General features: G+C 41.2%; 1 protein-coding gene across 2 annotated transcripts in view; it reads left to right on the plus strand.

Moving 5' to 3' along the window:
- Positions 1-14,417, plus strand: part of Vwa8 (von Willebrand factor A domain containing 8) — a 461,451-nt gene that overhangs the window by 402,050 nt on the left and 44,984 nt on the right. For both annotated transcript variants that reach the window (XR_007108713.1, XM_047552395.1), the window contains exon 40: positions 7,792-7,900. Coding sequence is in view for 1 of the 2 variants with exons in the window: in XM_047552395.1 (XP_047408351.1) it covers positions 7,792-7,900 (109 nt within the window). In the remaining variant the exon portion in view is untranslated. The remainder of the gene's footprint in view (positions 1-7,791; positions 7,901-14,417) is intronic.

Here is a 14,417-nt window from a genome sequence, read left to right on the forward strand (position 1 = left end):
ATTTGGAGTCCTATAAGCCTCTTGGACTTGATTTTCCATTTCATTCTTCAGATTTGGGAAATTTTCTGATATTATTTCTTCAAACAGATTGTTCATTCCTTTGGTTTGTTTCTCTAAGCCTTCCTCAATCCCAATAATTCTCAAATTTGGCCTTTTCATGATATCCCATAGTTCTTGGAGATTCTGTTCATGATTTCTCACCATCTTCTCTGTTCAACTTTGTTTTCGAGGTTAAATATTTTGTCTTCAATATCTGAAGTTCTGTCTTCCAGGTGTTCTATCCTATTGGTTATGCTTTCTATGGAGTTCTTAATTTGGTTTATTGTTTCCTTCATTTCAAGGATTTCTGTTTGGTTTTTTTTCAATATCTCTAACTCTTTATTGAAATGGTCTTTTGCTTCCTGAATTTGCTCTGTTAACTGTCGATTGGTGCGATCGATCAATGCCTGCATTTGCTCTTTCATCTCATCATTCAATGCCTGCATTTGCTCTTTCATCTCATCGTTTGCTTCCCTAATCATTTTAATTATGTACATTCTGAACTCCCTTTCTGTCATTTCTTCTGCCATGCTGTCGTTGGATTTTATTGATGTAACATCTAGATTTGTTTGCGGCATTTTCTTCCCTTGTTTTCTCATATTGTTCAGGGATCAGTGGGTCATTAAGATATTGCAGATTTCCTCTATCAACTTATAATGTCCCTGAAGATTGCTAGTATATCCCCTCTTATCCTTCAGTAGCCTGAAGCCTTGGAGGAGGTTGATAATGCAGAGCTCCACGAAGAAGCTGCCTCTCTAGGGGTGGTTACCCTCAGGTGGCGTATATTCCCTGCTAGTGGGCAGAGGTGCCTCCACTTGTTGACCAATGGTCATCCAATGGGGAACTAGACTGCGGGCTGAGGCAAAGCCTGTTTGTGCCTGTGTCTCTGGTTTTACTGTCCCTGTGGGAAAACCTCCCCCGGTAGGGAAGACTCACTCGGTGGGGACGTCTCGCTGGTCAGTTGCCCTCCTAGAGGTTCCCCTCAATCTACAACTACCGCCTGGGCTGGGCTGTCTTCCTCTGCAGCGTTCCCAGGGGCCTGGACCTATCTCCTGGGCCTGGGAGCCTCACCCTTCGCAGGTGAGTCTCCTTAGGCTGCCTCTCCCAGAGAATCTGCCCGCAGCCTGGGAAACTTCTCTCCGCCCCTAGGCGTGTCTCTGTGCGGCTCTTCCAGCAAGAAGCCACCTAGCTCCTGGGACCCTGCTCTGCACCAATCGCTTGGCTATGCAGCCCCTCCCCTGAGCCACCACCTGGAGCCCCGTACAATAGCTCCGAGACCCAGAGACCCGCCACACACCTCCTCCTCCGGACAGCCGCCCGGTTTCCGACGCAGTCACTAGGAGTCCAAACAACTCACTTCGGGTCTCCTCCTCCCGCCAAACACCCGTAGCCCTAGGCAGTCACTCCAAGTCCAAGTGACCCGCCCTGATCCTCCTCCTCCTCCTTGGGGTAGCCCCCCGGGTGTTCAGGAGCGGTGGCTCCGAGACCAAGTGACTCACCACGCTCCTCCTTCTGGTAGGCCACCGGTGTTCAGGAGCGGTTGCTTTTAGTCCAATCAACTCACCACTCGCCTCCTCCTCTGGCAACCACCTGTGGCTCTGATGCAGTCACTCCTAGATCAAGCGTCCCACCGCTCTCCTCCTCCAGGCAGGCCACCAGTGTTCTGGAGCAGTTGTTCTGAGTTCATACAGCTCGCCACGCAGCTCCTCCTCTGGCAACTGCCTGTGGCTCTGATGCAGTCACTCCTAGGTCAAGCAACCCGCCGCACTCCTCCTGTTCCTCCGGGCAACCTCCCGGTGTTCAGGAGCGCTTGCTCTGAGTTCAAACAGCTCACCACGCAGCACCTCCTCAGGCAACTGCCTGTGGCTCTGATGCAGTCACTCCTAGACCAAGCGTCCCGCTGCGGTCCTCCTCTTCCTCCGGGCAACCTCCCGGTATTCAGGAGCGCTCGCTCTGAGTTCAAACAGCTCACCACGCAGCTCCTCCTCAGGCAGCCGCCTGGAGCCCCAGTGGTTGCTCGAGTCCAAGCGCTGTGCTCAGCCGCGTCCTCTACGATGATCCCAGTTGTCCGAGTTCACTGCTCCAGCGGGGGGAGGGGCGTCTCGCCGAGCAACTCACTTCACAAATTCCCTGTGTTCCGGGGCTACCGCCCCATCCGGGACGCCTCCCCAACGGGAGAGACTCACCCAATGGCTTTGAGTTGGTCCTTAGTCACTCACTATCTCCTCTTTTGAATCTTGCGTCCTGGAGCAACGTGAAATGCAGCCGCCCTCTAGTCCGCCATCTTGGCCCCCCCTAAAGTTCATTTTTATATATACCACATTTTCTTGATCCATTAATCTGTTGACAGGCATCTTAGGTTAATTTGGCTAAGGTGAGTTGTGCCACTGTAAACATGGTAGTGCTGTATCTCTAGTATGCTGAATTTATTTCTTTTGGATAAACACTGACTAGTGGGATAACTGTGTCAAATTTGTAGTTTTTCGAGAAATTTCCATACTGCTTTCCAGAGTGGTTGCACTAATTTGTATTCCCATGAATAGAGCTTGAGAGTACCCTTTTCCCACAGCCTTACCAACATTTAGTGTTACTTGTATTCTTGGTAATTGACACTCTGACTGGAGTGAGAGGAAATTTCAGTGTAGTTTTAATTTGCATTTCTCTAATTTCTAGATATGTTGGGCTTTTTTTTAATCTATTTTTTGAGTGTTTGTATTTCTTCTTTGGTGAAATGTCCATTTAGTTCCTCTACCCATTTATTGATTGGATTGTTTGTTTTTGGTGTTAAGTTTTTTGAGTTCTTTGTATATCCTGAATATTAATGCCCTATCTGGGAAGCAGGAGGCAAAAACTTTTCTCCCATTCTGTAGTCTCTCTCTTTGTACTCTTATTTCCTTTTCTCTGAAGAAGCTTTTTAATTTGATACCATCCTATTTATTGATTTTTTAAATTTACGTCTTACACTTTAGGAGTCTTGCTAAGGAAGTCAGTTCCTGAGCTGACATGATAGAGAATTGGGCCTATATTTTTTTCTAGCAGTTTGAGGATTTTTGGTCTAATACCTAGATCTTTAACCCACTTTGAGTTGAGTTTTATGCAGGTGAGAAACAGGAGTTAAATTTCATTCTACTACATATGAATTTCCAGTTTTCCTTGCACCATTGTTAAAGAGGCTATCTTTCTCCAGTGTGTATTTTTGGTACCTTTGTCTAGCATCAGATAACTATTTATGTGAGTTTGTCTCTGTGCCTTCTATACTGTTCTATTGGTCTTCATGCCTATTTTGGAGCCAGTTCCCTGCTTGTTTTTGTTACCAAGTTCTATAGTATAATTTGAGGTCTGGTATTATGATGCCTCCTGCTTCTCTTTTCTCACTGAGTATAACTTTGGCTATTCTGGGTCTCTTATTTTCCCAAATGAATTTCATAAATGCTTTTTCTATTTCTGTGAGAAATATTATTGGAATTTTGATGGTGATTGCATTGAATCTATATAGCACATTTGGTATTACGGCCACTTTGGTAATATTTATTCTACCTACCTAAGAACATGTGAGGTCTTTCTAAGGTCTTTAATTTCTATCTTTAGTGTTCTGTAGTTTGTTGTAGAGGTCTTTCACCTCTTTTGTTAGATTGATTCCCAAGTATTTTTTTTCTTTTGAGTTATTATAATTGGGATAGTTTTCCTAATATCTTTTTTAGCAGATTCTCATCATGGGAGTGTAGGAACACAGTTGATTTGAGTGTTGATTGTGTATTCTGCTACTTTGCAGACTTCATTTATGAGCTCCTGAGGTCTTCTGGTGGAGTGTTTTGGTTCTTCTAAATATAGGATCTGTCATCAACAAACATAATTTGAGCTCTTCTTTTCCTATTTGTATCCCTCTAATTTTCTTCTCTTGCCTAATGGCTCTGGCTAGAGTTTCAAGGACTGTGATGAGTAGGAATGGTGAAAGTGGGCATCCTTGCTTTTCCTATTTTTAGAAGAAGTGATATCAGTTTTTCTCCATTCGGAATAATGTTGGCCTTTGGTTTGGCATATATAGTCTTTACAATGTTGAGGTAAGTTCCTTCTATCCCTAGTTTTTCTAGTGTTTTCAGCATGAATGGGTGCTATACTTCCTCCCATGTATTTTAAGTCATCTCTAAAGTATTTAATACTGAGTAAATGTAAACATTATGTAAATAGTTGATATACTTTATTGCTTAGGGAATGATGAAGAGAAAAACATCTGTAAGAATTCAGTAGAGATATAGGTTTTTTTTTCTTCAAATATTTTGGATCCAAGGTTATTTCATCAGTAGATATAAAACCCATAGATATGGAGGCTCATCTATAAAGCTATCACCCTTTAGTACTTGAGTCACAGACTGGCTGACACTAGGCAGTCCTTGTCATCAGGCAGAGAAGGTCCAGTCATTATCTTGAATAGCCTAATAGTTCTGATGAGCTCCTCCTATCATTAACACAGCATTCATTTCAATCTGGTTTTAACCCAGGCATTGGTTCCTACATATCAAGAATTGATCAATTCAGGCAGAACAACACAGGGAAACAAGGATGAGACGTGCATAAAATGTAACAAACATTACACCAACAAAAAGTGAATGAAATAGAGTGAGATACACATATACATTTAGAAAAACATTTAGGATGGTTGTCAGCTGTGGAAATTGCATTGGCTACCATTTGCAAAACTAATCAGCTTCGTATAGTAGTTTTCAGTTAATGTATGTTTCCCTCATAATTGATTTACAATCATAGTATTTAACTCTAACTGGTAAGAAAAAGTAAAATGAGAACCAAAATACCCAGACTCTTACATACCCATAAATATACCCTTTAAAAATATACTGTGCCAGTTGATCCACAGGGATTACTAGGATGGTAAGTAGCTGTGCCCTGCAGTTTGGATCAGCGGTAAAGAAGCAGAATGATATATTTTTAGCTAGTTTTGTTGGCTTGAGAATATTAGCAATGAGAAGCTAATCCAGGAGCTAAAATTTCCTGTTTTCTTTCTTCATTCCCTGCTTCAGTCTTTCAGAATTTGTTACATTCTTTGAATCCTGTAGTTGGCCTTTCTGAAAGCTGACACAATCTGGAATATGATTTCCAGATTTCCTCATAATTAAACAGTATGTGATGTGCTTTTAGGTGCAATGTGATCACACCAAAAGGTACCCCTGTAACTGTAGCTGATCTGGCTACAAAGGCAACTGTGCCCCAGGTGGCTTGGAACTGCTTGGCTTCTTCCCTAATATGTATTTATATCTCTATATATATGTATGTATGTATGTATATATGTGTATGTGTAAGTTACCTCCCCCATTTCCTCTCCCACCTACCTCCCTCCCCAACAATGACAAGCTATGTCTACATTTTTTTCCAGTCAGCACTAGTCTCTTCTCTTTGGGAGAGAACATATAGACTTCCAAGGCATGAAGTGCGTAGGTAGCATATTCTGCAGTTCACTGTGCCCAGCTTCTGTGAGCCTTGCTACTTGAGATACAACTTAATCTAATGAAAATTTATAAAGAGGTTTCAAAGATTGCCAAAACTAAACATAAGAGGCATTGTTATGAGGTCAAGTCCTAGACACATATTCCTTCTTGTTCTTTGAAGAGAGTTAATAAAATTTAGAGGGGCACCTTGGTATGTCACCTTGGGAAACAACCATTCAGATGTTATAATGGTCTTGTCTGTATTTACCCTTTGATTGTGTTTTCAAATTGTTGTTAAATACCATTTATTCAATGCCACTGTATGCCAGGCATTTTGCTAGATATTGGGTATTCAAAAAAAAAAAAAAAAAAAAAAAAAAAGAAAGAAAGACAGAAAGAAAGAAAATGTGGTCTTTCTCCCAGAGAAATAGCATAGAAAACATTGAAGTGCATTACACATAAGAAATGTATTTTTCATTAACTCTTTTTTCCAATTATACACATGCACATTCATGCATTTATTTGTACTGGTTCTAAATGTGAAGCATATTTTCTACTTTGGAAAAGTTTGAGAAATGCTGTGATAGAGGGGAAACAGACCTATCTCCTAAAGCAATAAAGCATAAGAATCCATGATGGAAATCTGTAAAAGTTATGTGAAAAAAGAATTAACTGTTTCACTCAAGAGATTAAGCAAGACTTCCTAGGATGTGGTCTTTGATCTGGGACTTGAAACATGTTAGTGTTGATCAACAGAGCTGGATGTAAAGTAGGAATGAACAATCTGCCCCCATGGTAATCTTGACCCAGCATTATCAGTCTCTAATAAGCTCCCAGCACTCTAAATGGAGTCTTCCCAGTTCTCTACCTGTCATAGAACATTTATCCTTCTTCAGCATTTGAGGTTTCTCTTCCAACCCAAAGTGATAAATATACTTTAGATAAGAATTTCTGCTATACACCTGTGATCCTTTCTTCCAACATTGCACACATCCTCACACACACATGCACACACATACACATGCACACACATACACAAACAGTTGTTCAGATGATTGTGTTATGGTTAGGCTTTTGAGATATGCATTCATTATTCCCTGGCCAATATTAGCACCTGTATATTTATGCATGTTAATGTGTGATTAAATTATTGCATTATGACTTCAACACTGTAAAACCCAAGAGGTCCAAGAGAAAGACTCTTCTACTTAAGATTAATTTAAGAAACCACCTCTTAAATAATCCTGAATCTTATTTCATGACAGTCATCCATTTGAATCTATTTTGAGCACCTATTATCTGTTAGGTACCATGCTAAGCACTGCACTCCAAAAAAAGAAAAAACTACAGACGGTAGTTGGAAAGACAAGAGGCAGACACTGATAGTTTGGGTAGTAAATGCTCTGATGGAGGAAGGAATGAAATAAATGGAACACAGAAAATAGATCCTGGAGCCAGACCAGCCTTCTTAGAGAAGGCGTTAATTGAGTCTTATTAGGTAAATGGGAGTTAGGGGGCAAAGAGGCAAATAAAGAACATTCCTGGTGGAAAAAAATCACCTATAAGGGCACCAAAGCCTGGGTCCACAGATATGCAGGGAACTTCCAGTGAGCTAGTAGGGCTACAGCAGAAGAAATTGAAGAAAAGGTTATAAAAAGGAGCAGTGTACTGAAAGAGTGGAGTTTCAAAGCCACATTCATATTAACACATAACTATTCTATTTAAAGTACATCATCAGGAATTTTAGGAAACTATCATATAGGTATGCATAGAAACAGTAACTTACTTTCTCTGGACCCAGCAGTTCTCTTGGTCAAACAAATATATGACCTCAGTCTTAAAAAGCAACCTGTGGGATGCCTTCTAGGAAATCTGCCACATGAACTCACAAGCTGCTGACATCACAACATGTCTTTGAGATACAGTGATGGTGCATGATAGGGCAATTCATACTGGCTCATGAAAGCCAGTTGTGCACATTCTTTCTAATTCAGTGTTTCTATTGGTAGCTTAAAATCAATTATAGTAGTAATATTTACCCAATAGAAATCAGCAAATATGTACTACAGATCAGGGCCTCTTGTGTTTGGGGAGGGGGAATGGGTCCTAGCCAGCATGTTTTTACTCATTCAACAGCACACCACTGGACATTGAATCCGAGGCATGGCTGGAGACCTCATTTCTTGACCTTTCTCCTTGAAGACTGGGTTTCCAAGGAGTTTCATACAGTTTTAGCAGTAGGTGAATAAAAGTAAAAGAACCACATGAACGTGCTGAAAACTCTTGTCTTCTTTTGTCCCTCTGGTTTCAGGCTAAAGGAGATCCAAATGAGTGAATATGATGCAGCAACCTATGAAAGATTTTCTGGTGCTGTTCGTCGGCAGGTGCATTCCCTCCGAATCATCTTGGATAATTTACAGGTAATCTTCCATTTATGGATCAAGAAAATCACTTAGGCCCAAATCAGGACACTTTCCCAAACTGTCATAGATGGTTATCTGAACCTTAATCAGCCAATCCGAAAAAAAAATAATCAGTGCCAAAGTGTCTACATAAAACTGTGGTCTCACCCTCATACATTAGCTGAGCAAAACACTCCTACTTAAGTGCTTCAAAGAAAAATATATGACCTCACCTTTCTTCCTGTCTAGGAAGCAGTGAAATTACCAGTAATCCTCACAGACACTAAACTTCCTCTTTCCCCTCATGTAAGATCTTGGAGCATATTTCCTTTACTGGAAATTCACAAATACAAATGTTTCCCTATAAATCATTTTATTCTGAAGAAACAAAAGCATTCTGGATTGTCCAGGTGACTATTCTCTATCCCCTCCAGCTCCTCTTACTCCTTTTCCCTTGCCCCTATACTGCCTGGCTCTTTTCAGTTTCACAAAACTCTTGAGCCAGTTGGTACTGCTATTGCTTCTAAAAATATTAAGATGTCAATATTTCCTAAGCAGAGATTGTTATTTCTGGTCAATTTGCACAAGTAATTAAGGAAGGGTTGAGTCTTCTCTAAAATCCCACAAAGTCAGTTTATTGTGTCTAAAGAGAGAGCAAAGCCTAGCGTCAGGAGAGTGGATGAAGGAAGGTTCAGAGCCAAGACATGCATGCCTCTCCACCCTGCTCAGCAGTCTTGAGTCCTTTCCATGAAGTTTGAAGTTGACTATCTTCAGTTTTGCCCTTACCCTCTTTGATCTTTGTAATTAATCTTTTGAGGAAAGTTTTATTATTTTTTACAAGACATTGGGTGTTAGAAGTTCTATGATGCAGATTTAATGCACCATCTTCTCCCAAAACTCTGGGAAAGCCTCATTTTTAGAAAGCTCTCCTAAACTGTGTCAAGAAGTTAGGAAAGACATTTGTAATGATTAACCAGATGCATAAATTCAAAATTTGTAGAATGTAAGAATTAAACCATTTGCTTAAACAAATCCATATGCTGTTATTTAGGATAAACCAGTAATATTTTGTGTAAACTATGTAAACAACATGACACTGAGCAATTGAATTTTCTTCCAGTCACCCACTTAACGGTGTTCACTGTGCTGGACATTGAAGACAAGTGGACAGTTTCCAGGAAATCTCTGAGCTCCAGGGCAAGGCGGTAGTTTACTAGGTAGGGTAATAGGAGTGCTCAGGGGTGGTAAGGATACTTGTACTAAGACTGAAGAATAAGTGTGATATAATTATTCATTAATTTCTTATGTTTCTGATGCATACCAAACATTAAAAACAAAAACAAAAATTAAAAAATCCAGCTCCTTCCTTTAAAGAAAGAACTCAAAGAAGACAAATGATTTCCAAAGTTCTGTAGAGAATTTTGTACATGTTGCTATGGAAAGAACAAGGGAAGTCTTCATGGAGAACATAATGCTTGCATTAATTCTTGAGAGGTGCTGAGGAGTTTCCCAAGTGGTTATGGAGCTAGGCATTCCAGAGATAGAAAATAGCCTGTTCAAGTGCACAGGCATCAGGAAGAAAAGGGTGAGTTCAGAGAAAAACACAAATCAATGGAGACAAGGACAAAAATGGAGGCTGGCAGCATCTTGGGCTCCAGATCAAGACTAGCCCTGGATACCATGAGTATATGTAATGATATTAGTTTCACCCTGTGGGTAAGAAAAACCTATTAGAGGATTCAGAGTACCAGAAAGTGATACAAAATAGATTTTTAACTTAAAGAACTAGATTCTGTATGTGGTAGGAGTTATGTCTTGATTGGTTTTCATTAGGTGCCATGTTATACGTTACTTTTACAAACACCTTTGCACTTACTCCTCCAATTAACAATCCTTTAAATAAATGATATTATAAGATCAGCCAAAAGAAGAGAAGTCAGATTCACTACTGTGACTTCTCAGTAGCTCAAAAATGAAGTTTGGGTTAGGATTAGGATTAGCATCAAGAAAGGACTCTTCTGCCAAACACCACAGCATCAGAAAGCAGAGTCCAGTTATGCTTTCAACTTTTTTGACTTTTTGCTTTCAACTTTCAAAAAGAAAAGAAAGAAAACTGGAGAAGGCTCAGGCAAAAGCAATCCATAAGATGGAAAAAAGCTGGAAAACAATTGATACCTATTAAAATTTGCTGAGGAGATTCAAGATGGCAGGTTAGAGGAAGGCTGCATTCCTAGTTGCTCTGTGGTTTGGGATTCAAGCAGCAGGACTACTGCTCCTCAGCGAGCTGGATCAAAGATGGATTTCACTAATATTCAATATTAGTCTGGTAAAGTGTCTTAAGAGACGTAGAAATTTGGATACATTAAAGAAGAGAGAGTACATTGGAGCAACCACAGACAGACTTGGTATGGAAAAACTTGAGATCAGAAAAGCAACCTGAACGTAGCTGATCCAGAGGATGTACTGTGCACTGGTGCTTGCAAAGTGTTCTCTGTTTCCTAATTGGCTGCAGAGAAGTGAGGTGGAGTCATCTTTGAAGCAGCCATGCTGCAGCTACTGCTACAGAGCCAAGAGGTCATACCAAACACTGCCATGCTGCTGCTCTACCAAGTGCCTACCATGTGACCTAGTGTGTATCTAGGAGAACGTGAATGAAACAGGCAAAGAGATTCTACCCAGGGGGATTTGAGTCAGAAAAGTAAAGGTGAGCCCACCTGGCATCTCCTTTGAGTCTGGCAGCTCACATGACCAGCTGAAGTGGGTCAAGAATGTGAACAGTCAAGAGTGGATACACTCAGGGACTAAGTCTGCATAGGCTGCATGCATGGTCAGCAGGGTGTGTGGAGGACTGGCTCCCCTGCCTCATGAATAGAATTCTTGGGAGGCTCCTTAGATCCCATCAGAGACTGGCAACTGGCAGGCTCTAGGGGTGTGTTGTTTTAATCTCTCCAGAGCAGACACCACCTAACAAAGTCCCTGAGGCCTGATTAAACTTAGGCTCTATCCACTGGAGTGTCCCTTAAAGAACTCTGCAGCAACCCCACCCTGGGAGTGCATCCATCTGCTCTGTGCTGACAAAACTCCAACTGACAGTACTTCCCATTCCATCCTACCTTTTTCTGATGTGAACAGAAGCTGAGACTTATTTCAGCTTCAAGCTTCAGCCACTCCAACTAATAGCTCAGAGAGCAACACAAAAAGTGAAAAGGGTTAACAACTTCCAGCCCTTGCTCTCACTCTTAGTACAATAGCTCAAGAAATGGAAAAGAAAGATAGTTCAGCATGGACCATGACTTTTCATTCTTGTTGACCATATTGGCCACCTCAGTGAAAATAATTCCTTCATTTTTCAGTAAGAATCTTTTTCTTGTGCATGTGTTCTTACTCTGCTGATTGGTTCATGGGTGCATACACACACACACACACACACACACACACACACACACATACACATTTGCTTCTTTTTCTCTCATATTTAGCATTTATAATATGTGGTTATTTTTCTTGCCTTATCTTTTGAGGATTAGGGTTTGGGGTTTATATATTTTGGTTTTGTATTGCTTTCATTTTTGTTTCTCTTTTCTCTCCCTCTCTTTTTCTTCTGCTTGCAGCCAAATTCTATTCTTCCTTTCTCTGTTTTCCTCTTTCTAGTTCTCTCTCTCCCTTTCTCTCTCTCCCTCTCCCCTTTTACTTTATTTCTCCCTATTTTTCCTCCTCTTTCCTTGTAACTATCACCTGCTACATCTCTTCTGCATTCTTTTTGTTCACTATTTGAAACTGCAAATTCTTTTCCACCTTCCTAACACATTTTATTTTCTCTTAATTAACTGTATTTCTACCATCTTTTAGAACTAATTGGTTTATGTAATTTCTGCCCCACAATTAATGTTTTCATAATTATTACTGCTGCCAAGGATATAGCTGACAACTTTTGTTTGCTTTAATGCCATATCCAGTTTATGGTTACTTATTGTTTTTGGTGCTGGCAATTGCTGACCTAACCATTTCTGGGTTTTTTTGGTAATAAATGTTGTAGATCTTGTAGTATGGACCAGGTATTGTCAAAATGGCCATACTACAAAAAGTGCTGTATATATTTAATGCAATTCCTATTAAAATCCCAATGACATTCTTCATAGAAATAAAGAAAGCAATCATGAAATTCATTTGAAAAAATAAGAGATTCAGAATAGCCAAAGCAACACTTAGCAAGAAAAGTGAAGCAGGATGCATCCCAATACCAGACCTTAAAAAAAAAAAAAAAAAAAAAAAAATACCAGACCTTAAATTGTACTACAGAGCCATAGTAACAAAAGTGGCATGGTATTTTCACCAAGACAGACATGTAGACCAGTGGTACAGAATAGAAGACACAGAGACAAACCCATATAAATACAGTTATCTCATACTAGACAAAAGGTACCAAAAACATACATTGGAGAAAAGATATCCTCTTCAACAAATGGTTCTGGAAAAACTGGAAATCCATAGCAAAGTGAAATGAAACCCCTATCTCTCACCCTACACAAAACTCAAAGTGGATCAAGGACTTAGACACTAGAACAGAGATCCTGTGCCTAACAGAAGAAAAAGTAGGCCCAGATATTCATCATGTCAGCTTAGGACCAGACTTCCTTAACAAGATCTGAAAGCACAAGAAGTAAAATCATGAATCAATACATGGAATGGAATCAAACTAAAATGTTTCTTCAGAGCAAAGGAAACAATCAAGAACTGTGAAGAGAGAGCCTACAGAACAGGAGAAAATCTTTACCACATGCACCTCAGATAGAGCTTTTAATTTCCAGGGTATACAAAGAACTCAAAAAATTTAACACCAAAAATATAAATAACCCAATCAATCAATGAACTAATAAATTGAACAGACCCTTCACAGAAGAAGAAATACACGCAATCAACAAATATATGAAAAAATGTTCAGCATCTTTCTAGCAATTAGTGAAATGCAAATCAAAACTACACTGAGGGGCGATCCAAGATGGCGGCCTAGAGGGAGACTGCACTTCCAGTCGCTCCACAACCCAGGAGTTAAGAAGGGGAGGCATTGAGAGACTCGGACTGAAGCGGAGCCACGGGTGAGTCTGCCCACTGGGTAAAGCTCGGCCCGGGTGGCAGGCCCAGATAGAGGTGGCTTATCGGAGCCGGGCAGGGCAGCTAGAGTCATCCACAGGCAGTCCTGCGCACTCCGGCGGTGGGCCCCGCCCACACAGCCAGCTTCTCCAGGTTCTCGGAACGGAATTGGCCCGCTAGTGAGAGCCTGTCTGAACAGAGCAGGCTCCGAGTCCCGGAGCCGCTGCAGTGCAGTGTACTCCTGCAAAGAACCAGCGGAGAGCCTCGATCTGCAATCAGCCTCAGGGATAAGGGCAGGGCAGCCGGAGACCTCTTCAGGCGGCTCTGCCCACTCCGGCTGCGGGCTCTCTTCACGGGGTGATCCAAGATGGCGGCCTAGAGGGAGACTGCACCCCCGGTCGCTCCACAACCCAGGAGTTAAGAAGGGGAGGCATTGAGAGACTCGGACTGAAGTGGAGCCACGGGTGAGTCTGCCCACTGGGTAAAGCTTAGCCCGGGTGGCAGGCCCAGATAGAGGTGGCTTAGCAGAGCCGGGCAGGGCAGCTTGAGTCTTCCCAAGGTAGTCTTCCACACTCCGGCAGTGGGCTCTTCCCACACGGCCAGCTGCACGGTGCAGGCCCACAGTGAGAGCATTTCCGCACAGAGCCAGTTCCAAAACGTGGAACCAGTAGGGGGCTAGGGGCAGTATTCTTCGAATGAGCTGCTTTATCAGATTCCTCCAAGACATCAGGCTACTGAAGGCTGGGAGGTGATACACTGGAAATCTACTGGGACACTATAAACCAATAGTGGAAAATTGCAATATCTCAGGGTCCCACTGACAACTGACCATTATGAGAAAACAAGGGAAGAAAATGTCCCAAACAAACCTAGATACTACATCAATAAAACCCAATGACAGCACAGCAGAAGAAATGTCAGAAAGGGAGTTCAGAATGTACGTAATTAAAACGATCAGGGAAGCTAATGAGGAGATGAAAGAGCAAATGCAGGCATTGAAGGAGGAGATGAAAGAGCAAATGCAGGCATTAAATGATCGCACCAATCAACAGTTAAAAGACCAAATACGGGAAGCAAGAGATCATTTCAATAAAGAGTTAGAGATACTGAAAAAAAACCAAACTGAAATCCTTGAAATGAAGGAAACAATAAACCAAGTTAAAAACTCCATAGAAAGCATAACCAATAGGATAGAACACCTGGAAGACAGAACCTCAGACATTGAAGACAAAATATTTAACCTTGAAAACAAAGTTGAACAAACAGAGAAGATGGTAAGAAATCATGAACAGAATCTCCAAGAACTATGGGATATCATGAAAAGGCCAAATTTGAGAATTATTGGGATTGAGGAAGGCTTAGAGAAACAAACCAAAGGAATGAACAATCTATTCAATGAAATAATAACAGAAAATTTCCCAAATCTGAAGAACGAAATGGAAAA

This window comes from Sciurus carolinensis, chromosome 5, assembly GCF_902686445.1.
Source record: "Sciurus carolinensis chromosome 5, mSciCar1.2, whole genome shotgun sequence".
Taxonomy (NCBI): Eukaryota; Metazoa; Chordata; class Mammalia; order Rodentia; family Sciuridae; genus Sciurus; species Sciurus carolinensis.